The 26,067-nt window shown below is 49.6% G+C and overlaps 2 protein-coding genes across 5 annotated transcripts; both read left to right on the top strand.

Annotated features, from left to right (window-relative positions):
• Nucleotides 1-1,020: 1,020 nt before the first annotated feature.
• On the top strand, nucleotides 1,021-19,102 carry EDC4 (enhancer of mRNA decapping 4). Of its 4 annotated transcripts, none has more exons than XM_051974968.1 (29): nucleotides 1,021-1,305; nucleotides 4,772-4,928; nucleotides 6,205-6,316; nucleotides 6,810-6,909; nucleotides 7,445-7,634; nucleotides 7,922-8,069; nucleotides 8,600-8,704; nucleotides 9,791-9,900; nucleotides 10,091-10,174; nucleotides 10,405-10,518; nucleotides 10,639-10,738; nucleotides 10,866-11,046; nucleotides 11,180-11,252; nucleotides 11,378-11,469; nucleotides 11,588-11,784; nucleotides 11,939-12,027; nucleotides 12,128-12,281; nucleotides 12,365-12,798; nucleotides 13,118-13,219; nucleotides 13,372-13,524; nucleotides 13,656-13,692; nucleotides 13,914-14,091; nucleotides 14,524-14,679; nucleotides 14,792-14,907; nucleotides 15,007-15,172; nucleotides 15,298-15,484; nucleotides 17,392-17,611; nucleotides 17,987-18,150; nucleotides 18,423-19,102. In XM_051974968.1, exons 1-29 carry the CDS (start codon nucleotides 1,221-1,223, stop codon nucleotides 18,613-18,615), a joined length of 4,197 nt encoding a protein of 1,398 aa, XP_051830928.1. In that variant the 5' UTR covers nucleotides 1,021-1,220; the 3' UTR covers nucleotides 18,616-19,102. The 4 variants fall into 4 exon arrangements, with proteins under 4 accessions (XP_051830928.1, XP_051830931.1, XP_051830929.1 ...); XM_051974969.1 differs by having other exon boundaries at nucleotides 1,022-1,305; nucleotides 10,423-10,518; XM_051974970.1 differs by having other exon boundaries at nucleotides 1,022-1,305; nucleotides 12,404-12,798.
• Nucleotides 19,103-20,170: 1,068 nt separating this feature from the next.
• NRN1L (neuritin 1 like) lies at nucleotides 20,171-23,492 on the top strand. The gene is made up of 3 exons (XM_051982919.1): nucleotides 20,171-20,318; nucleotides 22,128-22,290; nucleotides 22,569-23,492. The coding sequence occupies exons 1-3, from the start codon at nucleotides 20,237-20,239 to the stop codon at nucleotides 22,861-22,863; spliced, it is 540 nt and encodes a 179-aa protein (XP_051838879.1). The 5' UTR covers nucleotides 20,171-20,236; the 3' UTR covers nucleotides 22,864-23,492.
• The last annotated feature ends 2,575 nt before the right edge of the window (nucleotides 23,493-26,067 follow it).

Raw genomic sequence — 26,067 nt, 5'->3', positions numbered from 1 at the left:
CCAAGCCCTGGAGTCTCCTGACTGCAGAATTTATGGATTCCCTCCTCCCTACCCTCCCAAATACTGGATGATGTGAAACTTCTTGAACACGTGAGAAAGATTTATCTGTAGGTGGTATAGGACTGCTCAGCCCCCCAAACTAATCCCTACGATTTTCCTTTTTCAGGTTTTGGGCTTAGATCAGTGGGAAAAGCTCTCCGATAGCCTTTGATGACGACAGAGCGTAGTGGAAAGAATACTGAAATAAAGAATTGAAGAAGGGCCTTTGTAAACCCTATAATGCTATGTAAATGGAAGGGAGCAAGCGTTTACGAGCACCTACTGCTTGCTAGCAGATGGGGACCTGTGTGATTGATTGACAGGGTTTCTGATTCCTCGCCCAGCGCTCCCGCCGGGCATCTTGGGCCTCGTTTTTCCTCTTGCTGAATGGAATCTCTTAATAGACACCATTCCGATTTTGAGACTTCCCTAAACAGAGCCGGGGATCATTCCTACCCCAGCACCCGGCCCCAAAGCCATGGAAGGACCTCACAGGGTTTTAGGATTTAGAGACCACCTAATCCTACAGATGAGGAAACTGGGGTCCAGGAAGTGGCTCGCCCTTCGCGCCAGAGACGCGTCAGGGGCTAGGAGTCAAACGCAAGGGCGGAGTTGATTGCTCTGGACGAGCCTGGGTGACCTTGGGCCCCTCTACGAGACCCGTCCAGTTCGGTGATGCTACGGTCTGTCATTTTAACTTGATGGGGCGGCTCCTTTTTTTCTGTAATGGGACGGGTTAAAATTGTACCGCCCACAATCAGGGCGAAGCTAGCGCCCTCTTCGGCTTTCCCAGAACGGCGGCGGCGCTCGCTCCAGGACTCCGGGCGGGCGCGCGAGTCAGCGCAGCCTCCGGGCCGGAACCTGCGCAGCCCGGAACCTTCGTGGCGCGGCGCGTGCTCCGAGGGCGGTGGGGGGAGCTCGGCGTGCGGCGGACCGGAAGTGGAGGCGGTTGGTGGGGTTGGCGGGGCGGAGGGAACGCCGAGCGAGGGAGCGAGCAGACGGAGGAGTCTTGGCACCCGCCACAGCTGCGGAGGAGGGAGGAGGCGCGGAGGCGGAGAAGGAGTGGCGGCGGTGCGGCGGTCCGGTCTGGCCCGGCCCGGCCTGGCCTGGCGGGGAGGACGTGAAGGAAAGAACGGTGACGGTGACGCCCTCGCGGAGCCGAGGCCCCGTCGCCCGGCCCCATGGCCTCGTCCTGCACCAGCATCGATATCGAAGACGCCACGCAGCATCTGCGGGACATCCTGAAACTGGACCGTCCGCCCGGAGGTCAGAGGGCACGCGCGGAGAAGGGGAAGGGGGGAAGGGGGAAGGGCGACGACCCCTGCCCGGAGTGACGCGGCGGGGAGGGCGGGGGAGGGGGGCGAAGCCAGGACCTGGGGCTGGGCCGGACCTTGCAGACCATGTGGTCCAGCCCCTCGTTTTACAGACGAGGAAGCTGAGGCCTCCCGAGACGAAGTGACCAGGCCAAGGTCACACAGCTGCCAAGGGAAACAGCCGGGATGCCAGCCCGGGTCTCCTCAGGCCGCGGTCAGTAAGCATTGGTGAAACACCCACTGTGTGCCGGGCACGGTGCTAAGCGGTGGGGATACAAAGAAAGGCGAGAAGATCGTGGCAGGAGCATCTCGCGCCCCGCCCCCCCTTTTCTCCTTCCCCCTTTCCCCGCTACCTTCTATCCCCTCCAGGAGAGCTGGAAAGGAGTGTCCTGGGACTTCTTAGCGTCTCTGCGGGTCATCCTTCAGTTTTCCCATCTACAGAATGGGGACAATCATTCTCAAACTATTCACCTCCCAGAATTAGGAGGTTTCAATGAAATCTTACATATAAATAGCTATACACGTAGATACATATAGATACACATTAAAAGCTGTCTGTAAACCTTCAAGCATTATGTACTTATGAGATTGTTTTCATATTAGAAATTGTAAAATGGGGCTTCTGGGTTTCTCACCTGTAAAAAATTAATGCCCTAGATTAGATGATTTCTTAAGGTGTTCTGATCCCAATCATCTTAGCTCTGGGAATAGAATGGAATGGAAAAGCATTTATTAAACTCGTTCTGTGTGCAAAGCACTGGGGAGTGAAAGGACCCTCATTTACTATGGGAGGGGGTAAGAGAGAAGACGGATTACCTTTTCTTGAGTAGTTTGCAATTCCTGAGTCATAGCTGCCTTTGGTACTAGAGGAGTTTGTTCTTTTGCTGCTTTTTCATTTCTCACTGCTTTTCAGGAGTTTTTTCTTGTATCCATATAATCCTTGGGCCTCTGAAGGTCCCGCTCTGCGCTTTATTCTTATGTCAGACTAACTTGTGAGTTGCTTATTCAGCATAAGGCCTAGTGGTTCTTAGCAGGCAGTACTTACTATTCCGTTTCATCTCCACCCTCATTCTTTCTTTTTGAAAAGACAGCATGTTCAGGGAAGCCAAAAAATGGATAAGCAGAATGAACTGGAGTTTTTCCTCTTTTTCCCTTCTCCCCTCTCTCATCCCCTCTGAGCATTTCTCTCTTCCTGGGGAGCCACAGCCAGCACTCATTTGTTTCATGTAGCCCAACTGAGGCAGATGGAGGAGGAAGGAACAGCGTAGGCTTTACAACTTAGTCTTGAGCTTTGAGCTGGAAAAGTGGTCAAAGCATGAAGGGCAAACTGTTCCATGTTCTACAGAACAACTGATTAAAGAAACACAGACAAAAATCATTTCTTGGCCTAAGAGTCCCTCTTGTTATTCAGATGAGGATCTTAGGCACTGGGGCTTCACACTTCCTCCACCAGCTGACTTAATATACTCATTTCTCACTTAAGACCCTCCAAAGATCCCTATTGAGCATTGCTTCCATGCCTTATTAGGGGAGACAAGAGCTCTGGAGATGGTTGGGTCTTAGGTATCTTCTACTCTTCCTGAGGAACACTGGAGGCATTGCTGAAAAGTCTGGCATTGACCTCACTTGACTGGTTAGGTCTTTTTTTTTCTTTTTTTTTCCTCTAGGGGGTCCAGGGTTTTACTGATCTGAGGGAGCTACAGAATATCAGGCAAAACCCTTCTTGCTCCTATTCAGTTTATTTGATGTGCTTTTCCTAGTTGTTGTAGGTTGACTATACATAGGGTACTCCTAGTACCTCTAATGATTTTTGTAGAGCCCAAATTTGGCTACCCCTGCAATCTCTGCAGCTTTTTGTTTATCCTAGGTACTCCCCGGATTGGATAAACTTAGAATTTCTGTTGAAGGAACCAACTTTCATGTTTGGGCAATTGAGATAGCCAGTTGTTAGAGTAATAGGCCCATTTGTAAACATTAAGAAATTTTTAAATAAGTTTTCAGAAAAATCAGTCTCATGTCCCCACAAAATCCTACTTGACCCTTTAATCTTTTCTGATACAGAAGAAATTAGAAATAGCCACTTTTAATCTCTCCCTTACTGCCAAGGAGTTTCCTCCTCAGGACTCCTATATTTATTGTCTTTTGAGACTTTTTTCCCTTTTATTTTGGAGTTTAAGTTATATTTTAGTGAGGATTATTATCTGTGAAAATAGGTGACGTTTACTTCCTTTTCTTCTGTCTTTTGAAATTAGGTGAGCAGGTGCTTAAAGCCTCTTGGGCACCCTAGTCCCTGACCTGGCTCTGAGCCTGTTAGAGATGGTTAGTGTCTAGGAAACAGTTATGACAAATTACCCAAGAGTTTCCATGCATGTATGTGCATTTCCATTGTCAACCACTGAGCTTCTCAGTTAGTTCTTTCCTGAGTCCTGTATGTTTCCCCAGGAAAACTGATCCTGTTCCCTCTCCCCTTTCCCAATTTCTTCTGAACTCTCTCAGCCACTAAGTAGCATTCTTCATGGTGTTTCTAGAAGAGCTAAGAGTTCTATTGTTTTGTTTTACATGTTAGGAGGGAGATTTGTGATTTTACAGCACAGCAGCAGATAAGCCAGTGAGGGAGAAAACCAGAACCCCAGATCTATAGCTGCTCAGCCCCAGAATGGTACTTAAAGAGAAGAAAACAACAATCTCACTATCTTGGTCAAGTATCAAGGGAGTCAATACAGTAGTCATTTGTTCTAATGGATTTGGCAGAGGCCTTATCTTCTTTAAATTGGCAGAAATAAATATTTCCTGAATAGCTAGTATGTGCCAGACCAGACATTCCTGGGAGAACTCATATTGTGAAAATTGTGTGCTGCTTTTGGAATCAAAGGACTTGCATTCAGATCTCGGCTTGGTCATTTACAACCGTGTGACCATGGGCAAATCATGGAACATTGAGCAGATTTGTTTTCCTCATTTGTAAAATAAGAGGTTGGACTAGATAATCTGTCTTGTCCCTTACATCTCTCAGACTATGCCCCTCCTTTGTAATCCTGTATATCAAACATCATCCCTGTCCTCAAGGAGCATATAGAATACTTAGGGGGAAGATTGCTACTTTAAAAAGTTAAATTAGAACACTGGGCAAGAAAGTGAGTGGTGGAGTTGACAAGAAGAGCCATAGGATTTAGAGGACAGAAACATCACTTGGGGGTGTGGGGAGGTTTTGTGGAAGAGACAGCATTTCGACTGGCCTTCAGAGGTTGACAAGATTTAAATAGAAGATGCAGGAGAGCTGCATTCCATTTGGGAGCAGCAAGAACAAAAGCACAGAGGTGAGAGGTGGAGGGAAGTTTAGGAGACTGGCCTCTTTGGAGCTGAGGGCAAGTGCCTAGGAGCAGTTAAGAGACGAGATCTTCCTTTTCCTCTGGCATTAGGCTCAGGTACAGAGAGCCAGCGGACATCCAGCTCCTACAATGGAGACTTAAATGGACTTCTGGTGCCAGATCCCCTTTCTTCTGGTGATGGAACTGTACTGTCCAAGCCAAGTCACCGAACAGCACCATTGGCCAACCTGGAGGAGAAGCAGGTCATGTAAGTGCCTTGGACAATGAGGAAATGGTCTTGGGGGACAGGACTGGGTTCCTTCCCTCTTGGACTTTGCTCCACCTCAGACAGGAGTATAACACAGAAAACGTTGATTAAATACATGTCAAGCCTCGAGCACTGAGTTAGGAACTGTGGGATGTACAAAGCTTCAAGAAGAAACAATCTTTCCCTTGGGATACTGACAGTAGGTGAACATGACACCAACACAGATAGCTATGTTATACAGTGATACATGATAACCTCATTACAGAGTTATATTGTATCTAGAACTAGAAGGATTTTTTGGAGAATTTACTTATCTATAATGAGGAGACAAATCTAGCACCAAGATAAGTTTTAAAATTACAATTGTATTTCAGCAAAGGTAGGAGGAATGTTAATATTTAGCATGAACTAGAATATTTGTACAATATAGACCCAAGTTGAAGTTACCTTTTCACTCCAAAGTGTGACCTGTAGTGGCATGATCATATCATTAGCTATAATAATAATGACTAGAGTGGCATTTATTGGTATTTGTTTTCTTTCAGAAAAAACTCATTTTAAGGGGACTATCTATATTTGGGCCAGTGCTTGCTAGCCAGGCAGTGGGCTGGCTATGTTAAAGCATGTCTTTGTCCATTAGAGCCTTCATATGTAAATTAAATCATCAACTCCCTTTTCTACCCCACACCATCCCATGGCTAATGGCATGCTGGAAACATAGTAAGAGCTAACATTTATATAGCGTTTCCTGTGTGCTAAGGTATCTCATTCGATCCTCACAACAGCCCTGGGAGGTAAGTGTTGTTATTATTCTCACTGGTTTGAGCCAGTTATCTCTTTTCTGACATAAAGTTAACAATACTCATACTGACTAACAAACATTAGATTGTCTTGGAAAAAGTACTTTGTAATCCTTTAAAGTACTATAGAAGTATAAGGTGTGGAGCATTGGGTTGAGTTTATAGTTACTGCTCTGTCCTAAATCCACACACCCCATGTCCTTGACTATAAAATTAGGGTGATGGGATAGCTGATATTTGTCAACTCTGATTCCCTCTCCCCCTTCCATGTAGGGTTATGGATGACCATAAGGTACACTGAGGAATGGGGAACACATCCTTAAGACTAGTCCAGGTGTAGCTGAGGAAATCTGGAAGGTGGCTTAAGTGGGTGGGCTTGTCTCCCTCAGCCCCCTTTATGGGTGTTCCTACACACTGCAGAGTTTAGGTGCCTGAGCCAAAGCTGTGGGGCCTGTCCTTTCTCTTTCCCCATCCAGCTGCCTTTCTGGAGATGACAGCTCAACATGCATTGGAATTTCAGCAAAAGAGGTGGAGATAGTAGCTAGCAGTGACTCCAACATCTTAAGCAAGGCTCGGGGGAGCAACAAGGTACAGAATGGAAGCATTTAGAACTGCTGTGGTAATGTCTTCAGTCTGTTTTTTTTTCCCCATCCTTACCAGCTCTCCCATTATCTCTGAGGGGGCCCTCTTTTTGGGTTATCCCCTATTGCTATTCTCTGTCTCTTTCTCCCTTCTCTATATCTGATGTCCTGGACTGATGCATGCCTGGGTTTGGGCTTGTGGCATCTCCTTTCCCTTTTGAAGATTAAAGGTTCCTGTGGGAGTGTAGAAGGGTTAAAACCTCCCCAGAACTTGGTTAGTTGCTGTCCCCCTCCATCCTGTCTCCCATCTCTCTGGAGATGTTGGGAACCTGCAAGTCCCTTGTGATGAGAGAGAGGCAGACAAGATGAATAAAGCAAAGATTGGAATTTGGGAAAGTGGCTGATCTCTTTGTGGAGATAAGGGAGTAAGAGTAACTGGGAATGAGCTCTGCTTGGTTACTACTCAGGACCTTAAGACCTTTTTTTGCTCTTGATCTCAGGTAAAAATCCAGCCAGTGGCCAAGTATGACTGGGAACAAAAATACTATTATGGCAACCTGATCGCTGTGTCCAATTCATTCTTGGCATATGCCATCCGAGGTGAGCTGTTGCCCTTGGGACCAAAGACTTCCTTAGTGAGAACTTTCCTTCTCATGGCCAGGTCCTCCTGGGATCTGGCAGCAGTGAGACAGGACATTTGGAACTCTTTGTTTAGGCCATAGGCCCCTGGAAAACCCCATCTGAGATCTTGATTTTCCCTGCCTAGGAAGTAAAACTGTTTGATTGTCCCAAGAAGCTTCATGAGTATGAGGAAAGTGCTTGACCGCAGGAAACACCCCAAGCTGTGTCCACCCATCCCAGCTCTGACCTTTTAGGACACAGTAGAGGAATTGTCTGCCGTGACAGGGGTGGGGGGAACATTGTTGAGTGGGCAGATTAGAGCCTTGTTGTTGAATCAGAGGGATGGCACAGGGAGCTCTTCACAAGGCTATGTAGAGTGTTTTCTGGGGACTTGCAGAGTTGGATTCAGAATGAAGTTGGAATCAGGCTGTGACTGCTGCCTTTTATCTTGGAGGGCTTTGCTGGGGGAGCTTGGAGGGGCTAGGCCAGGAGTTATGCCTTCTGATGTCCTTAGGTGCCAGCAATGGCTCAGCCATGGTGCGGGTGATCAGCGTCAGCACAGCAGAGCGAACATTGCTAAAGGGCTTCACAGGAAGTGTGGCCGACTTAGCCTTTGCTCACCTCAACTCACCCCAGCTGGCTTGCCTGGATGAATCGGGCAGCCTTTTTGTGTGGCGCCTGGCCATGGAGAACAACAAGATCCAGTATCCTTCCTTGGGTGGGTGGGGATCTGTTTGGAATTTATCTCAGAGTGGCTAAGGGACTGGGGGTACTTGGTAAAATTGAAGGTCTTGCTATTCTCACATAATATCCTATAATTTCCCTGAGAAGCTCCCATCTTTCTTGGTTCTGCCCACTGGGCTAAGCATTGAGGGTAGTGGGAACAACCAGGGACTCAGACCTCCTGGGCTCTGAGCTAGGAAAGAGGAAAGCCAGGAACCTGAACCTGTATTCTGAATCAGGCATCTGCCAAGCCTTAGCTTTGTTCCAGAGAGGAAATTGTGGTGAACATTAAGCGTTCAGAGGGCACACCTTTGAATCACTTCCGAAGGATCATCTGGTGTCCATATATCCCAGAAGAGAATGAAGAAAGCAGTGAAGAAGGCAGCCAGACTCTGGCCCTGCTACATGAAGACAGGGTAAGGAGCAAGGACTTTGGAGAGCCTATAAGTCAGCCAGGGTGGGGAGTGGGTCAGAGTAGGAAGAACCTCTGTCCACATGGAGGGATTAGCAAAAGACTAAATAAAGCAGCCTTCCTTAGGAATAGCCTTTTTACAACTTAATAGGCATCAGGAAACCCAGATATTTAAAATTAGGTTTTTTATTCTATTCTGTTTTATTTTTCCTGCTGGATTTGGGGTTTTCAAAATATGTCTCAATAACCATAATCTATCTTCTTTCACCCTGTCACTAGCTAGAGAGCTAATGCTCTTGTACAGAATCAGTCTCTCCCTTCTCCCCATCCCCCATTCTCTTTCTCTCCCTCTCTTCCCTCTTCCTTTTCCTATCCTCTGGATTCCTTATACTTTTTGCCTCTTTCTGCTCATATCAGGCTGACAGCCTTAAAGTTCTCTGTAACAACCCATAGGATATTCTGGCTGCTTTCTGGTTTATAGACTTGAAATTTCCCATTTCTCTGAGGTCTCAACTTCATTTTTCCTTTGCTTAGGCTGAGGTATGGGACCTGGACATTCTCCGAGCCAACAATAGTTCCTGGCCTGTGGATGTCAGCCACATCAAGGAAGGCTTCATTGTGGTTAAGGGCCATAGCACGGTGAGAATTCAGGCCCTTATTCCTAATGGTAGGAGCTTCTTTTCCAGGGAATCTTTGAGGTGTTATTGGTGAGGGCACACCCTCTGTCACTTTTATTTATTGGTTGACCAACAAACCCAAATGTCAGGATCATGGCCTAGAAATGCCAGGTACTTTTAGAAACATTGATTTCCTGAGGTCTTATGCTATGACTTGTACTTGTGCAGAAGTTCATTCTATTGATCAACAATCACTGAAGTGTTTACCATGTGCCAGGTATTGTACTAGGTGGTAAGAATTAAAAAAAAAAAAATGGGAGCTCTTAGAATGGAGCTAGCCTCAGTATCCTTCTAAAGCTCACTGAACATAGGGCTCCATGGATGTTCTGATCAGAACAGTGTTCAAGAATGCTTATCTCTCCTTCAAGATACTTCTACTCTGAATGTAAACCTGGATGGTGCCAGCTCTTTGAACTTGGGATCCCTCCACCACTCCCTACTCACTCAGTTTTTTCCCAAAGAACCTAACCACACCTTCCATATTTGTGATAGATATCTAATATAGATGTGGCATTTTACATGAATCTCTTTAAAATTTAATCTTTATAAGATCAGATTGTTGCTTGAAACTAGAAATTAGTTTGGATCCTTACTTTAGAATTCAGGGTATGAGCTGTAGTTTTTCTTAAGTAAATTGGATAATCATACTTTCATCCATATTTCACTTAAGTTATTAATAAAAGCATTGAATTTTAATTGTGTTCATGGCCTCTTAAAGGAGAATTCTTTGAAACATAATCTTCATCTCATAAGAGTAAAATGCCCTTAAAGAGAAGCTGAAAATGACCTCTCACCTAGGAAGAGCCTGGGATATCCTTTAATCTCCCTAATTATTAATCCCAACAATCAGTATTTTCCTCTTAGAATTTATCATTGGTTATGTGTACATATTTACATGTGTGTGCATACGTATTTCTTTTATGCTACAATGCATTTCCTAGTGCTGTGTGTCTAGCAATGTGCCGAAACTATGTTGATGATAATTGTTAATTATCCCCTTCTCTGGGTCCCTGGGGTTGGATGATGATTGAGTCTTTTTCCTTTCTAGTGCCTGAGTGAAGGAGCTCTCTCCCCTGATGGAACTGTTTTAGCCACTGCAAGTCATGATGGCTTTGTCAAATTCTGGCAGATCTATATCGAGGGCCAAGATGAACCACGGTAAGATGAGTTAGGGTTTGGAAGTTCTTTGGTGTCTAGAGACTGGCTTGTTTGGATATGGAAGACTGTGAGTGGTTGAGCATAATCAAGCTGAGGACTGGGAATCGACTGCCTAGTCTAGAAAGCAGGATGTCTGTGATGCTGCTGTAGCCTATGTACCAGGACCATCTTTCCACAATTTTCCTTGCAGGTGTCTTCATGAATGGAAGCCTCATGATGGCAGGCCTCTCTCCTGCCTCCTTTTTTGTGATAATCACAAGAAACAAGACCCTGAGTGAGCCTGCCCCCTCCCTTTTCCTTTACTTTTGGGCTCTCTAGAAGATTCAGGCCAGGAATACTGAGAGTAGCAATAAATGGTCCCTGGGCACTTTGGGGGGGAAGGTTATCACAGAATAAGGCCTATGGAGCAAAGGATAGGGAGATACTGCCATCAGAGAAGGGAGGGTGGGTAATGGCAAATGAGGCCCCAAGAGCCCATGCCCACTCCCCCACCCCACCCCCAAGCTCCTCCTTGTTTCGCAGAGTCCCCTTCTGGAGGTTCCTCATCACAGGAGCTGACCAAAACCGGGAACTGAAGATGTGGTGCACAGTGTCCTGGACCTGCTTGCAAACCATTCGGTGAGTGGGTAGTGGGGCTGAGGCTTTGGGCCAGAGGCAGGGAGAAAGGCAATTTTGATGGCTGTAGGCCCTGACCACTCTTGGGTAGTACTGAAGCCTATCTCCTCTGTGTCCCTTTAGCTTTTGTCCAGACATGTACCCAGTGAGTGTGCCTCCCAGCCTCAAGGCCTGCCTAGACCTTTCAGCTGAATACCTGATCCTCAGTGATGTGCAGAGAAAGGTAGGAGGAGGTGGGGAAATTAGGGATTACCCAGGAGAAGGATGGCAGCTCCAGAGAAGTGGCTTTTTCATTCAAGATCCTCCCCTTTGGGATTGAGTCTGAGCCCTTTGTTGGGTGCCATGCACAGGTGCTGTATGTGATGGAGCTGCTGCAGAACCAGGAGGAAGGCAGGGCCTACTTCAGTTCCATCTCCGAGTTCCTGCTCACCCACCCCGTGCTAAGCTTTGGCATTCAGGTTGTGAGCCGTTGCCGCCTGCGGCACACGGAGGTTCTCCCAGCTGAGGAGGAAGGTGACAGTTTGAGCACAGGTGAGAGTTAACATTTACTCCCCTAAGCCCAGCCCCTCCACGGAGGCAAGCCAAGTGCTCTGGATCGGCTCGGGAGCCATAGAAATGAGAGGAAGAGCAAGCTGATTCTCCAGCTGTGTCACTATCTTTACAGAGGGCTCCCATGGTGCAGGGGCTGTGGAGTCAGCAGCAGGTGTACTTATCAAGCTCTTCTGTGTCCACACCAAGTAAGTCCCTCCCCCCCCAGACACCTTTGGGCTGTGATGAGCCTTGGTTCCCGAGGTCTGGATGAGCCCAGATTCTGGCCCAGAGGGCTGCTCCTGGGCAGCCCTGAGCTCTCCTTCCCTGACAGGGCTCTGCAGGATGTCCAGATCCGTTTCCAGCCGCAGCAGAGTCCTGACGTGGTGGCTCCCCTCCCTTCCCACTCGGCTCGAGAAGATTTTGGTGAGTGGCGGGGCTCAGACTCCTTGTGGCAGAGCAGAAGGAGAAGGGTCCTGCTTTATTTTTCTGTCTGTCTTTCTCTGAAGGGGTCAGGCCTCAGGGGTGTTCTTTCTTCCCTCAGGGTTTGGAGAGCACCTGCCAGAGCTGAACTCGGAGAGTCTGGCCTCCGGTCAGGGTTCTGGCCAGGGCTCTCAGGCTGACCTCAGGCGCATCGCTGACCTGCCTGTCCCTTCCGACTTTCTCAGCCTGACTAATGAGGCCAAGCCCAAGCTCATGACCCCTGATGCCTTCATGACTCCAAGCGTCTCCTTGCAGCAGGTACGTGCCTGGCTGGGAGAGGGCCCACGGTCAGAAGCAAGACACCTGATCCAGGAAAGATGAAGATCTTGTCCAAGCTCCCAGAGCTCCGAACCTTTCTCAGTCTGTGCTCTCAGGTCAGCCACCCCACCGTCCTCCTGTCATGTCTCCATAGATCACTGTGTCCCCAGGAAGCAGTGGGAGTTCTTTAACAGCTGTGACATCCTTGAATACCACCTCGGCCACAGACACGGCCATGCCCAGGTAAGAGGAAGGAGCCTGGTCTTGCAAAGGGCCGTTCAGGAAGCCCAAGTTAGGGGTTAAAGGACTTCTCTGTAAGATGGGCCTTTTTCCCCTGATCCAGGTCATCTGAGGAGCTGACCCTGAGCCCCAAGCTGCAGCTAGACAGCAGTCTGACCCTGAGCAGCAGCAGTAGCAGCCTGCAGGCTAGTCCCCGTGGCCACAGCGTCCTCATCCCAGGCCTCTCTGATAAACTAACGACCAAAGGGCCCAGCCAGGTGGGTTAGCAGCTTCTGGGAAGTGGGAAGGCTGGGGGTTAGGAGGGAGATGGGCAGCGGTTAAGTGGGAGCTCTCTGGGCAGGTCCCACAAGGGAACCCATCACTGTCCCTGGAGCTGCAGGAGGTAGAGCCCTTGGTGGTGCCACAGGCCTCTCCGACCCGGGCCCGCTCCCCCGACGTCATCTCCTCAGCCTCCACAGCCCTGTCCCAGGACATCCCTGAGATTGCCTCAGAGGCGCTGCCCCGAGGATTCGGCACCGCCGCTCCAGAGGGGCTCGAGCCTGACAGCATGGCGTCTGCTGCCTCGGCCCTGCACCTGTTATCTCCTCGGCCCCGGCCTGGCCCCGAGCACGGCCCCCAGCACAGTCTGGATGGGAGTCCTGGGGAGGGAGAGAAGCGGAGCACCCCTTCTCTGCTGGAGACGGCGCTGAGCCAGGAGACTAGTGCTGCTGACAGCAAGGCCTGGCCTGCTGCACCTGACATCACCCGGGAAACCCGCAATAGCCTGGCTGACAGGTAACGGGCAAGGTGGAGTGGGCTGCTCTGCTTTGTCTCCCTCCTATTCCTCTTCCTCCTTCTCGAGCTGCAGCTCTGCCTGTGCTAGTTTCCTATACTGTTCTTAGTCATGCTGGTCTTGAACACATGTGGCAGCATCTTGGCCTTGGCCCTTCTCCCCCAGACTCCCACCAGGCACAGGCTTAGGAAAGGGGTGGGGGACTTCTGTCCTGTCCTTGCTTATGCCCCTAGAACAGGGCCTGTGGACAGAGCATGCGGGGGTTCTTTGCTCTCTGGCCTTTTTCAACATCTCCTTCCTCACCCTCACCTTGCCACGCAGTCCCAGGGATGATGTTCAGGAGAAGCACAAGGCCTCTTCCTACCACCGGCACGCCTACCATCTGCTGCAACAGGACAGTCAGGATGCCAGTGCTGAGCAGAGGTGCTCCCCACTCCTGCATGCCCCACTGCTCCCCCATCCCACCTCCACAGTGACCTGGTCCTCCTCCTTGGTGCCTGTGTCCATCTTGTCCGTGGGGGGCTCTTGGGCAGTGAGGGCAGGGAGGTATAAAGTGTCTTCTCCCACCTCCACAGTGACCATGATGACGAGGTGGCCAGCTTGGCCTCGACCTCAGCTGGCTTTGTTGCCAAAGCAACAGCCCCGCGACTGCCAGTGAAGGACTGGAAAACCAAGGGATCTCCCCGGGCCTCCCCCAAGCTGAAGAGGAAAGGCAAGAAGGATGATGGGTAGGTGGAGCTGGAGGGCAGCAGGTAGGCCCCAGGCCCGTTGTCCTGGCTCTGTCCCTTGCTCTTCCCAGCCACCCACCTCCTTTGGGTCCTTAGTGATCAGGTTTCATCAGACTCTTTTCTTGTTTCAGGGACCTGGCGCAAGGCCCCTGGCTGGTAGAACACCAGGTGAGCTCTTATGTCTCTACCCCCCACCCCTGGCCTTCCTCTCACTGGACCCTTTTCTCTCCTTTCTGCCTGCCTGGGCAGCTCGTCTGGCCAGTATTCTCCTCTGTCCCCTGGGAAGTCTCGGAAGGCTGCCTTCTCTGCAGGCCTGGACTCTTAGACATCCCAGGCAGAAGAGGGCTTGGCGCCCTCAGCCCAGTGTGATACACATGTCCCCATGCCAGGCAACAGAACCTCCTGAAGAGTGGTTGGCCGTGGTTCGGGGGCAGCAGCGGGAGCTTGCTGAGCTGCGGCAGAGTCACGCCGAGTTGCTGCAGCGGCTAACGGACCAGCTGGATGCGGTGCAGAGTTCTATCATGGGCCACGTGGAGAGGGTCCTGGAGTCTCGACAAGAACACGAGCGTATCCTTAGGTGCCAGTGGGAAGGGAGCTGTCTGCCCACTCCATGGGGCCAGGACATCAAGGAGCTGACCACATAGTGATGGCAAAGGACAAACTCCAAGCATTGGGCTCCAATCCTTGGGGCACTTTGAGCTGCTTTTCTCCTTTGTAAAATGGGAATGATGACTTTTGTGGCACATGTAGCCCAGAGTTACTGGGGATGTCCAAGGGCCCAGAGGTCGTGCTTGCTTTTGTTGTTGTTGTTGAGGAAGTTGGGGGTAAGTGACTTGCCCAGGATCACACAGCTAGAAGCTCATGCTTTCTTAAGATGTTTTAGGAGACCCTCAACATATGCACCTGTGGGCTTCCTCCTGTCTGCTAGAGACAGGTGGAGGGATGTTGTATGTTCCTTGGTCTCCATTGGGCTGCTGAGTTCCTTAGCCGGCCATGCAGAGAGACGGTTAGAGCGGGCCCTGGCTGAGGGGCAGCAGCGTAGCGGGCAGCTGCAGGAGCATTTGTCACAGCAGTTGTCCCAGGCCCTGTCCTCGGCTGTGGCAGGCCGGCTGGAGCGCACAGTTAGAGAAGAGATGAAGAAGACCATTCCCCAGTGTGAGTATGGTGGGATTTGGGAGCGTAAGCGAGGGAGGCGAGGAGCTCATGTAGGTCCCTACATAAGAACTCCAACTCACACCTTTCCTGTGTTATTTCTGTCCTGGTAAAGGTGTCTCCAAAAGCTTGGAGCCAGTGACAGGCCAGCTGAGTAGCACCGTGGCCGCCAAGCTGACCGCGGTAGAAGGCACCCTCAAGGAGAATGTCACCAAGCTGGTCAAGTCCAAGGTGTGGAGCCTGTCTGGGGGTGGGCCTGCAGGAGGGGTTCAGGCAGGTTCCTCTTCATGGGCTCACAGGCTGCTGCCGGTCCTCTGTCACCTTCCCCAGAATCTGACTGACACAATCGCCCGCGCAGCTGCAGACACACTACAGGGACCCATGCAGGCTGCCTACCGTGAGGCCTTCCAGAGCATTGTGCTGCCCACTTTTGAGAAGAGCTGTCAGGCCATGTTCCAGCAGATCAACGACAGCTTCAAGCTGGGTACCCAAGAATGTAAGTGGAATCTTCCCCTTTCCCCCAGGGCCTGGCCACAAGGAGGAGCCCGGGACTCCCACTGGGAATCTGGGGCTGTCTAATCTGGGGACTCAGTGATACCCAAGCTCCCTCCCCAACTTCAGATCTGCAGCAGTTAGAGAACCACATGAAGAGTCGGAAGGCGAGAGAACAGGAAGCCCGCGAGCCAGTGCTGGCTCAGCTTCGAGGCCTGGTGGGCACCTTGCAGAGTGCCACAGAACAGATGGCAGCCACCGTGAGCAGCAGTGTGCGGGCCGAGGTCCAGCACCAGCTCCACATTGCTGTGAGCAAGTGAGTTGGGGACAGGAGCTCCCACGGAGAAAGGGGGATCAGTGACCCAGAGGCAGGGCACGAGGAGGGAGGTCACATGAGTGCTGAGGAAGGATCTGCCCACAGTCACCCAGCTAGTTGGTAAACTCTAGACACCAGGGAGGGGCCAGCCCAGAGATCTGCTGTGTATGGTAGGAAGTGAAATTTACATTTGTTTCTCTCCCAGCTCTGGAGAAGACTGGCTGGCTGCTTTGGGCTCTTGCCATGTCCCTTCAGTTTCCTTAGGTCTCCAGAGGCAGCTGATGGCCCAGTAGATAGGCTGGAGTCAAGACTACCTAAGTTCAAATCCAGCCTCAGATGCTTATACCCACCTGTTGGTTGACAATCCTCTGGTTGTCACAGTTTCCTTAACTATTAAATAGGGATGTTAACAGGACCTATCCCCCAGCCCCATAAATTGTTGTGAAGATCAAATGAGATGATATTTGTAAAGTGCTTCTTGGCACAGTGCTTGGCACGTTTCCTTTCCCTTACCTGTAAAATGAGTTTAGTCTAAATCTTTTTTCTTTATTATTTTTTTCTCTTTTTATATTTTGCTTTAAAAAAAAATGGGAGAGGTGAAAGGGGGAAAAAGAATAGTAGGCTAAATCTTTTTCAAATCTTTTTTTTTCTTGATTAACAAGCATTTAATTTCTCTCCATCCAATCTTTTCTTTGCCTCCATTTTAAAAAACAAACAAAAAGTCCCCCAGCACATCAAAAATCCACAATGCTTATAATAAATATGTAATCAAACAAAACAAATTACTATATTAACCATATCTAAAAGTGTCTTTTTTTCTTTCTGCATCATGAGATCATCACCTCTAGCATTCAGTGATCCTCCGGAATTGTGCTGGATCATTTTATTGACCAGAAGTTTGAATTTTTTGAAAGTTGTTTGTCTTTATGATGCTTTTGTTACTTTATAAATTTTTCTCCTGGTTCTACTCACTCTATTCTAAATCAGTTCACACAAGTTTTTATAGTCTTCTCTGAAACCATCTTCCTTCCTTCCTCTCTCTCTCCTCCCCCCGTCTCTCTGTCCCTCCCTCCTAACTTCCTTCCTTTCCTCCTAACTTCCTTTTAAATGACTTGCCTAGAGTCACTCAGCTAGTAAATATTACATGTCTGAGTCTGGATTTGAGCTCAGGCCCTCACAACTCCAGAGGTGATACTCTGTCACTATTTCTTACATCCAGTAACATTCCGTCATATTCATAGAAACATAACTTGTTCAGCCATTCCCCAATTGATGGGTATCTACTCATTTTCCAAATTTTTGCCACCACAGAAAGAACTGCTATAAATATTTTCATGCATAAAGGTCCTTTTCTTTTTTCTTTGATATCTTTGGATTATAAGCTTAACATCTCTGGGTCAAAGGGTGTGCATTTTAGTCACTTAATGTCTACATTGTATTCATTCATTTATCTGTTTTCCTACAATCCTGGTATTTGTCATTATTAAAAAATCATCTTTTACAATGTGACGAGTGAGGTAGAACTTCACACTTTTATTTACATTTCTCTAATTTTTAATAACTTGAAGCAGTTTTTCATATTGCTATTGATACTTTGGATTTTTTCTTCTAAAAACTACTTATTTATATTATTTTACCTTTTATCAACTGGAGAAAATTGGAATCTTTATACATCTTGAAAATGAAATCTTTATCATAGAAACTCATTGCAGAGATTTTTCCCTAACTTTCCCTTCAAATTTTAGTTCCATTGGTTTTATAGATATAAAAACTTTTAAATTTGTATGCAATTGAAATTTGGAATGGACAGTTTCAAAGGTCCCTGTTAACACTGGCATTACTGTGGGTTGCTGTTCATGGCCTTGGTTTGTGCCTTTATCTTCGGCCTTCCTCCTCTCTTCTCCCAGTATGCAGGAGTCGATCCTTTCCCAAGTTCAGCGCATTATCAAGGGGGAGGTGAGCCTGGCCATGAAGGAGCAACAGGCAGCAGTCACTTCCAGCATCATGCAGGCGATGCGCTCTGCTGCTGGCACACCTATCCCAGCGGCCCACCTTGACTGCCAGGCCCAGCAGGCACACATCCTGCAGATGCTCCAGCAGGGCCATGTCAACCAAGCTTTCCAACAGGTACCATACCCTACTCATCTTGACTGAGGACTGTACTTCAGTTTGCCAGCAGGGGGAGCAAGACGACTTACTCTGAGCTCCCAGGGTTCCAGCAGCTCCTCTCCTATGGGCACAGATGCTTACTCTCCCTTTTTCTTCAGCCTTGTTATCAGAGACCCTTCCTCCCATTTCTGCCCCTTCTAGCTTTTCACTTGCCAGGTTTTACCCACTATTTCATCTGCTTCTTCTAGCACGAATCTGCTCTCCCTCATCACCAATTACCCCCAACCTTTTATTCTTCCTCTAATGATCTGCCCTGAAATATCTTCCCTAGTGTTTCTTCTTGGGATACTTCTATCGCGCTTCTTTTCTGTCTCACCTCTTCTGTCTCCTCAGGCTCTGACAGCAGCTGACCTGAACCTGGTGCTCTTTGTGTGTGAGACTGTGGACCCCCAGCAGGTGTTTGGCCAGCCACCTTGTCCCCTGTCCCAGCCTGTCCTGCTTTCCCTCATTCAGCAGCTTTCCTCTGACCTGGGAACCCGCACAGAGCTCAAATTCAGGTCGGTGTGAACGAACCAGGGCAAGGGGGGGTGGAAAGACAGATCTCTCTTTGGGTACCTTCTCTGGAACAGAGTGGGCTGGACTCCCCACCTTGCCCCAAGAACCAACTAGGGAGTCTGTGGCAAAGCTTAACATGCCCATGGGCTTCTACCTCCCTACTCCCGGTAAAGGGAACCTTACAGCTCATAGGACATAGGGGATTCCAGAGGCCATGTGCTGCCCAAGGGAGCCTTCCTTACCTCTGAATCCAGCATCTCTTCTTCACCCATAGCTACTTGGAGGAAGCTGTGATGCACTTGGACCACAGCGACCCCATCACCAGGGACCATATGGGCTCAGTCATGGCCCAGGTGCGGCAGAAGCTGTTCCAGTTCCTACAGGCTGAACCTCACAACTCCCTCAGCAAGTCTGCCCGGCGTCTCACCATCATGCTTCAGGGGCTGGCTGTCCCTGGGCTCAACTAGGTGGACACAGGCACCTTAGGTGACCCACCAGAGGAGGGAAGAGGAGTTGCAGTACCCAACTGTGATGACTCCAGGTCTCGGGGATTAAGGAAACACTGAGTTTCTTTGAAACTTAGTGATAAAGAAAAGTCCAAAGCTAGAACTTTGCCAGCCCCTCCTCTCCTCTGTTAGAGGAGCCAACAGCTGGTTGACCCTGACTGACCTTGGGAGATCAGTTCTGGTGATGCCTCCAGAGCAGAAGAGATCTCCCTGCTGTTCTCTCAGGTTGGCTCCTCAGGCCAAAGGGGCTGTGGCTTCCAGCTCTGACTAGGGAGGTTGGGAAATCTGGGCATGCCCTCCCAGGCTTCATCACTAGGGAGCATGTTTCCGGAATCAACTATTATAACTTGAGTTGAATTTTACATGTTCCTTTTTACCTCCAATTTGAATCTTTCTGTTTTTGAGAAACATTGAACAAAAAATTCAATTAAATGCTTTTTAGATAAAACCCTCTGCTAGGCTGTCCTATGTTTCAATCCCTGCTGTACTGTAGCCAGGATAGGTCAAGCCAGGCTATTGTCCACCAAGATGGGGCCTGACTTCTTTAAGAGAGAACTGTGGAAGGGAGGGACCGGAGGTCTCTGAGAGCTGGGGGGTGATGTCACTACCCTCTGTCCTCTCCAGTCTGGTTCTCCACATCTTGAACCCGTCTTCTTTCACTTGGTCCTCCACACTACCCCCTACTCCAGCTGCACCCTTACTTAGACCAGTTAGAACATTATCACACTTATTTGAGGGATGTTGAGAAGGTATGTTTTTTCATTAGAGAACATGATCCTTTTGATGTGGGTGGCCAGCCTCCTTCAACCGGTGTCTGCCAATTAGCAGAAGCTCAGGGCGCCTTTGCCCTATTTTCTAACCTGCTGGGACAACCATCCCCCTCCTCCTATCTCTGATCATCTGGCAAATCCTCATGCCCACATTGAGCCCCCCTGCACTTAATTTAAGGCTCCCAGCTTCCAGTGGGAAGCCAGCAAGCCGCATTGACAGCCTATGGAGATGGAGTGATGGACCAGCATAGACGGTCTGTTCTGCCAGAGGGGGGCAGAATTGATTTTCAATGGGGGCCAGCAGGTGGGAGACGGCATTGACATCTGTGGGGCTGGAGTGGGTGGGGGGACAGGATTGACATCGATGGGGAAAGGAGACAGCGTTAATTCAGTGGAGCTGGGTGAGGGGGCAGCAGAAAAAACATCCTGTGAGGCTGGGGGGTAAGGAGAGCAGAATTGACATTCACGGGCCAGAGGTGGGGAAGCAGTTTTAGTTTCCATGGGGCTGGGGTGTCCCCCCCAATCGACCTCTCATGGAGTCCATAGCGGGGTGGAGCAGCAGCGCTGACACCCCGTGGGACGATGCTGAGGATGCCTGGGTCCGGAATTCAATTGCTTTGGGAAATAGACTAACGGAAGCAGAGACCCAGAGGGGCGGAGGGAGGCGGGCGGAGGGCGGGGCTTCGGGGGGGCGGGCCGTGGCGCTTGCCTAGCCCCAGATCGCAGGCTCCGCGCTGGCACTCGGGCTTTGGAGCCGCTGGGACGAGGCGGGAGCGGGCTCGCGGCGCCGCCGTGCCCAGTGCCCCGGGACAATGCGCCCCTGCTGCCGCCGCCGCCGCCGCCGCTGCTGTTGGAGACCACTCCCCTTCCCCGGCTTCTTGCTACTGCAGCTCAGTAAGTCCCGGGGAACTACGAGCCGAGTTCTCGGAAAGGGGTCCCTCTTTCTAGTGGCCTGATGGGGAGATGGGGACAGGGGAGGTAAGGCAAGAGGGGCTATGGGACGGGACACTACACCCCGCCCCTCAATTGTCTGTCCTGACCAGAAAAGTGCTAGCCACATTTTGAAAAGAGTGCCCAGCTAACCCCCCGTGTGACGCTGGGCGAGTCCAACCCCTTTGGAAGGATTCTTCCAGCTCTTCCCCTGAGGTCCTCGGATCTCGGATCCCACGGATTCTGCCTTTACACCCCTTCTCTGCCAAAGTTCTTGCTGGGGTGAGTCTCAAGGAGATGGGACTGCTTAAAGGCGTTTTGAGGGAAGGGGATCCTGGATCTCCTTGGGTCGCTCTTCACCAGTTTTCAACAGCTTCTATCAGCACCCACGACCAGTCTTCTTCTGCTCCCCAGTCTAGAGCCTGGCTGATCCCCTAAGGATGAGGAAGAGGCCATTCTCCTAGTTCAGGAGGTACCTCTCTACCCTCCCCAGTTACCATTACCCAGAGCCAAAGGCACGGCTCCCCATCCCTCATCTCTCCCTCCCCCCTTCCCCAGATTGATTGCCAATCTGAAGAGAAGACGGTTCTGTTAGATGGGAGCATCAAAGCTTTTGGGGACTGGTCATTTACATCGATTAGGGATTAGGGAGTGCAGTTAAATTTTTTAGTTTTTATTAATACTGTTTGCTTTAACATCACCTTCATTTCCAAATATCCCTCTTCTTCCCTGCCCCAATTAACCATCTCTCGTCCAGCAGAACTAATTAACACTTCCAGGAGCTAAACAGCATATACAATGTTCAGGGGTTTCCTAATCTTCCACTACTGCAAGGCAGGGAGGGAGCTATAGCTCTCCTCTCTCCTCTGGGACCAAGCTTGGCAAGGAGCATGTTTTGTGGTGAACTGCACCCCCAGGCTTCCATCCATTCCTAGTCACAGATGAGCATGATGGCCCTTCCCAGCTCAGACCCCACAGTGGTCTCAAAGAGTTCAGTAATGGTATTGAGCAGAATTAGGAATATATTCCTATAAATACATATATTAGGAGACTTGGGAAAAAGCTTGTTCTCTGGGAAGCCTCTGGGATTGCTGTGGAATTGGATAGACCTCTTTAAGAAATGGTCTCTGTTCTTTCCCCGTTCAGTTTCTGTTGGTAGAAGAGGGCAGGAGTGAGGAGTCTATAGAGTGTAGTCTAAGTCCCACAGCCTGAATGGTATACCCAATCTCCCATATAGGTTTTAGGGGCCCCTGCTGGGAGGCTGTCTTGCTTCCCTAAAATCCACCCCCACTTCAGCTCCTACTGAAATCCTTTTCTTTCAGATGCCAATTTAGATGTCTTGATGAAGTTCCTCTGAACCACTCTCCCCAGCTGAAGATGATTTTCCCCTAAGATTTTCTTAATCTCAATTCTTGAATCTCTGCTTGTCTTCTATCAGGCTTTACTTATTGTGTGTGTATACATATGTATATATGCTGCACTGGGATTCCCTTATTTGTCAGCTCTTTAAAAGAACAGAAAGCTCGATTTTATTTTCATACCTACCCCAGCCATCCCAGCACCATGAGCATAGCACGTGATTAATAAGTGTTTGTAGAATTGAGAGGGGGACCCAGGGGTTTGTGAAACTACTTCCCTCAGCAAGTCATCAGTGACATTGCCACAGACTCTAGCTGAGTTGCATCCCTTGGGCTGAGCTGTTGCTCTGGTAAACAGGGCTCCCCCAGGGACTTGAGGGTATGTGCCCAGCTTAATGTCTTTTTCTTTCCACAGTCCTGGCCCCTGGTCCTGGGACCGCTGCCACCTCTAACAGATGTGATACTATTTACAAGGGCTTTGCTGATTGTCTGATCAAACTTGGGAACAGTATGGTCCAGAGTGGGCAGTCTGACAAGGGGACTGACCTCACACCCCCTGAACTTGAATCCATCTGCAGGTGAGAGCTTGCAAAGTCCTGGACAAGAATCTCTTGGGCTGTCCATCCCCCATCATTCTGTTCTCCACTTTATCCTCCGGAGCTTCCTCATTCCCGAGCCTCAGCCCTGCACCACTGGCCCCCACTCCCCACCCTACCCGTCCCTAACTAGTCTACTCTGACCCTTAGCTTCTGTTTGTCATCTCATCATGTATATAATACAGTAAATATCACCCCTGCTCCCCTCCTCCCATCTCCAGCCTTCTGGCTCATTCCTGACCCTCCTCCTCTCCTTTCAGGTCATGGGAAAACTTTCAGACCTGTGCCAATGGGGTCCTGGCCAACTGCCCACAGGAGGCGACTGCCATCTGGGCGTCACTGAAAGAAGAATCCCGAAAGGCCCAATACCCGGGCAACCTACATGACCTGTGCAGCTCTCGGCCTTTCCCCCCAAGTAACGTCAGGGGTGTCGCCAGTGAGGAGACCAACCAGGAGACCCTGCAAGGGTCTTCGTCTCCTGGCTCCCCAGCCCCAGCCCCAGCCCTGTTGGCTGCAGCACTGGCCCTTGCCTGTATCCTAGGGCCCTTGGCTTAGCTCTCCAAGCAGAGTGTCACAGCCCACCCCAAGGAGACCCCCAGACCTGTTCCAGTTCAATCCAGTGACTGGATGAATCACCTCTTGTGTGCAGAGCACCATGTTGGGGCAAGGACTGCAAAGATCGAATTCCCTTTCTCGGTCCAGGCCCCCACCTTTTCTCCACTTGGTCCTGGGTCCTCCTGGTCTAGAGGAGCTGTCCATCTTCTTCTTGCCTTCCCCTATCCAAGGAAAGTGTGTGAAGGAATACCTCCCAGAGCTCTTGGCTCTCATGGGGGAAAGGGAATCCCGGTATCCCGTGTCTCTCTCCTTGGTGTCTACTTAGGTGGGGAACAGGAATCTCCAGGTTCTGTGGGGCTCCATGGCCTCTCCGCTCACCAAGGACAGCTCTGCCTGAGGCTCCGGCACCAGGTTAGGGAGCTGCAGATACTTTTCCAAAGCAAGGGCTCTTGTCTCCCAGGCCCTAATCTCCCTATGGTCCCTGTCTCTATTGAGGGATCCCTGAGTTCCATAAAGCCTGACGATCCTTGTACCAGAACTCTAGGCTGCCCCACACCTTTAACACCCCTCCCTCTGTCCAATCTCCGCCTGTTCTGGTTTCATTAAAAAAGATCTATATTTGTACTAAAGGTCATTTCCTTCTAGTCCTGTTCTTAAAGCTGGCCTCTGGTTGGGAGCATCTGGTCCATGACCTGTCTGGGGCATCTGCATGACCCATGCCTGGGGCTGTCTGGCTCACAGGTATGTCTGGCCCAGGATGCCTGAGGTGTGCAACCGATGACCACCTGCCGAGGACACTGGCTGCCCAGTGTGCCTCTGGGCAGGATTCCAAGGAGATTTCTGCCCTCAGGCCTCTGAGTGCCCTCCTCACCTGCATGGACTGAATGGAGCTGCGAGAGAGTAGTCTGCAGAGAGGGCAAAAGCTTGGGTTTAAGGCAAAAGCTTGAGTTTAAGGAGAAGGGAGAGGGGTGAGTGGCTCGAAGAAAGCGCCCAAGGCTGAGGCGGGGAAATGCCAGGTTTTATTTATTCCCCATGTGATCTTGACCAAGACAACCAATTTGCCCCTACCTGATTTTCTCTCTATAAATTGATCTTAGAGAGGTCCCTTCTACCTTGGGGCCACCTGTGCTTATGCCAGGGGTGACATTTACTATATTATATGCCAGGTGAAGATGAGAGGCAGGGGACACAGCCCTCTAGTGTGCCAAGGAGAATCCAAGAGGGCACCAGCTGTGAACCTCAGCCTTGCTCTGTCCTGTCCTGGATGGGGAAGACAAGAAAAGCTGAAGAGCAATTCCCCATCAGGGAGGGACAGGAATGTATCTTGGGCCCACAGCTAGCTCCCCGGGGCCGGCACTGTGAACTCAGCATTTTCCACTGACAAACACTGGTACCCCTGGGAACCTCCCTGGCAGTGTTTCATGAATCCTTCCTCAGACCTAGCCAGGAGGTACAAAGGCTTAGCTGAACAGGGGGAAGTTTGTGTCCCTCCTCCCCCAAAATAAACTGCCCAGGCTTGCTAAGAAGGATGAGGGCTGCTGATTGAGTACAACTGAGTGGAAACCACTTGCTGTGTGCTCTTTGCTTGTCCCCAGAGCAAAGGAGATGAAGGGACTGTTTCCTGACATTACATCTGGTCCACTCTAAGCTGCTGTTTCTTTCTGTTGGAAGAAAAGAGGGAAGGCAGAAAAAAATAGCCTCTGCTCAGGGAAAATGCTAATGAGGATGGGCCCATCCAGATCAATGCAATCAACAAAAGCTAATTATTTATCAATAGTCCATTACTGAGATGTGTTTTTTTTACAGAACTGACTTTCTGTGCTAGAGAAAAGAGTGGACACTCTGGAGCCTCTACAGGAGGGAAACATAACCAAATACACACAGCTCTGATTAGGGATAGTCTCTGGGGGTCCTATGGCTTCCGTACCACTTGTCATTGCTGTCTGCTGGACAGCCCTGCAGTCTGGAGCTCAAATTCCTCCTATGGATCTGATTTTTCTGAGGTTCAAGAAGCTGAAGAAAGTGAAATCTGTCACTGATTTCTGATTCTGATTATAGCCATGACTTCCACAGGGTCCTAACCTACCAGTTCTGGTCTGGAAATAAGAGTGCTGGCAGAAACCTGACCTGGAATAGACCTTGCCAGTCTGAGCTGGAGCCAGAAAGACCTGAGTTCAAATCCTGTTTCAGACATTTACTAATAAACCATTTGACCTTTCAACTTCAGTTTCTTCATCTGTAAAATGGGGATAATAAGAGCTCCTCCCTTTCAGGGTTATGAGAGAATATATGTAAAGTGCTTTGTAAACCTCAAAACACTACCTAAATGGTAGCTATTATCATCATCTAGTCCAACCTCCTCAGTTTTTTTTTTTGTTTGTTTGTTTGTTTTTTTTTTTGCTGAGGCAATTGAGCGTAAGTGATTTGCCCAGGGTCACACAACTAGGAAGTATTAAGTGTCTGAGGCTGGATTTGAACTCAGGTCCTTCTGACTTCAGGACTGGTATCCACTGTGTCATTTAGCTGCCCCCAACCTCCTCATTTTTAAAGATGAGGTAATCAATAGTTAGAGATGATCAATGACTTCCCCAAGATGTCACAAGTAGCAGAGTCAGGATTCACACCAGATCCTCTGGCTCAAAATCCACCATACTGGACTACAAAAATTTAAGAGCTCCTTGATCCCAAGAGAAGATTCCTGTAGAGGACTCTCACCTCAGAACATCAGCTCCTGGTTGGTTCACATACACACTCATCCTAATTTCAACTCAGTGCTATTGGAACTCCATTGGAGAGTGCAGACTGTCTTGCCCCATCATGCAGGAGTTGCCAGGTCCTGCTCTCCAACACACAGACCAGGAATGTAGAGGGCTTGAGGGATGGAGACTGTCACCCATTTAAGCAAATCTTAAGAAGGCTTGACTTGAGTTCTTGAACCCTAACCTACTGGCTTCCAGGAGATAAGAGCCAGCTGAGCTTGTGACTAAGGATCAGCATGTTTGCCTGGTAGCTTTGGGAGTAGAGGGAGGTGGGAAATCATCAGGTATCCTATGGAAGTCGGTGTTTTTTGGTGGTAAACCAGTGAATACACCAGGTAAGGTTGGGGCTGGATTGAAGGAAAGCTCCTGCTCTTGCATTTCAGCATTTTCCAGAAGGTAGATAGATTTTGGGGCTTTGGTTTATCCATCTATATTTAACTACTTT

The sequence above is a fragment of the Antechinus flavipes genome, chromosome 2 (genome assembly GCF_016432865.1).
Source record: "Antechinus flavipes isolate AdamAnt ecotype Samford, QLD, Australia chromosome 2, AdamAnt_v2, whole genome shotgun sequence".
NCBI classification, from domain to species: Eukaryota; Metazoa; Chordata; class Mammalia; order Dasyuromorphia; family Dasyuridae; genus Antechinus; species Antechinus flavipes.
Note: the sequence above shows the minus strand (reverse complement) of the source record. Positions and strands in the feature narration are given on the sequence as shown.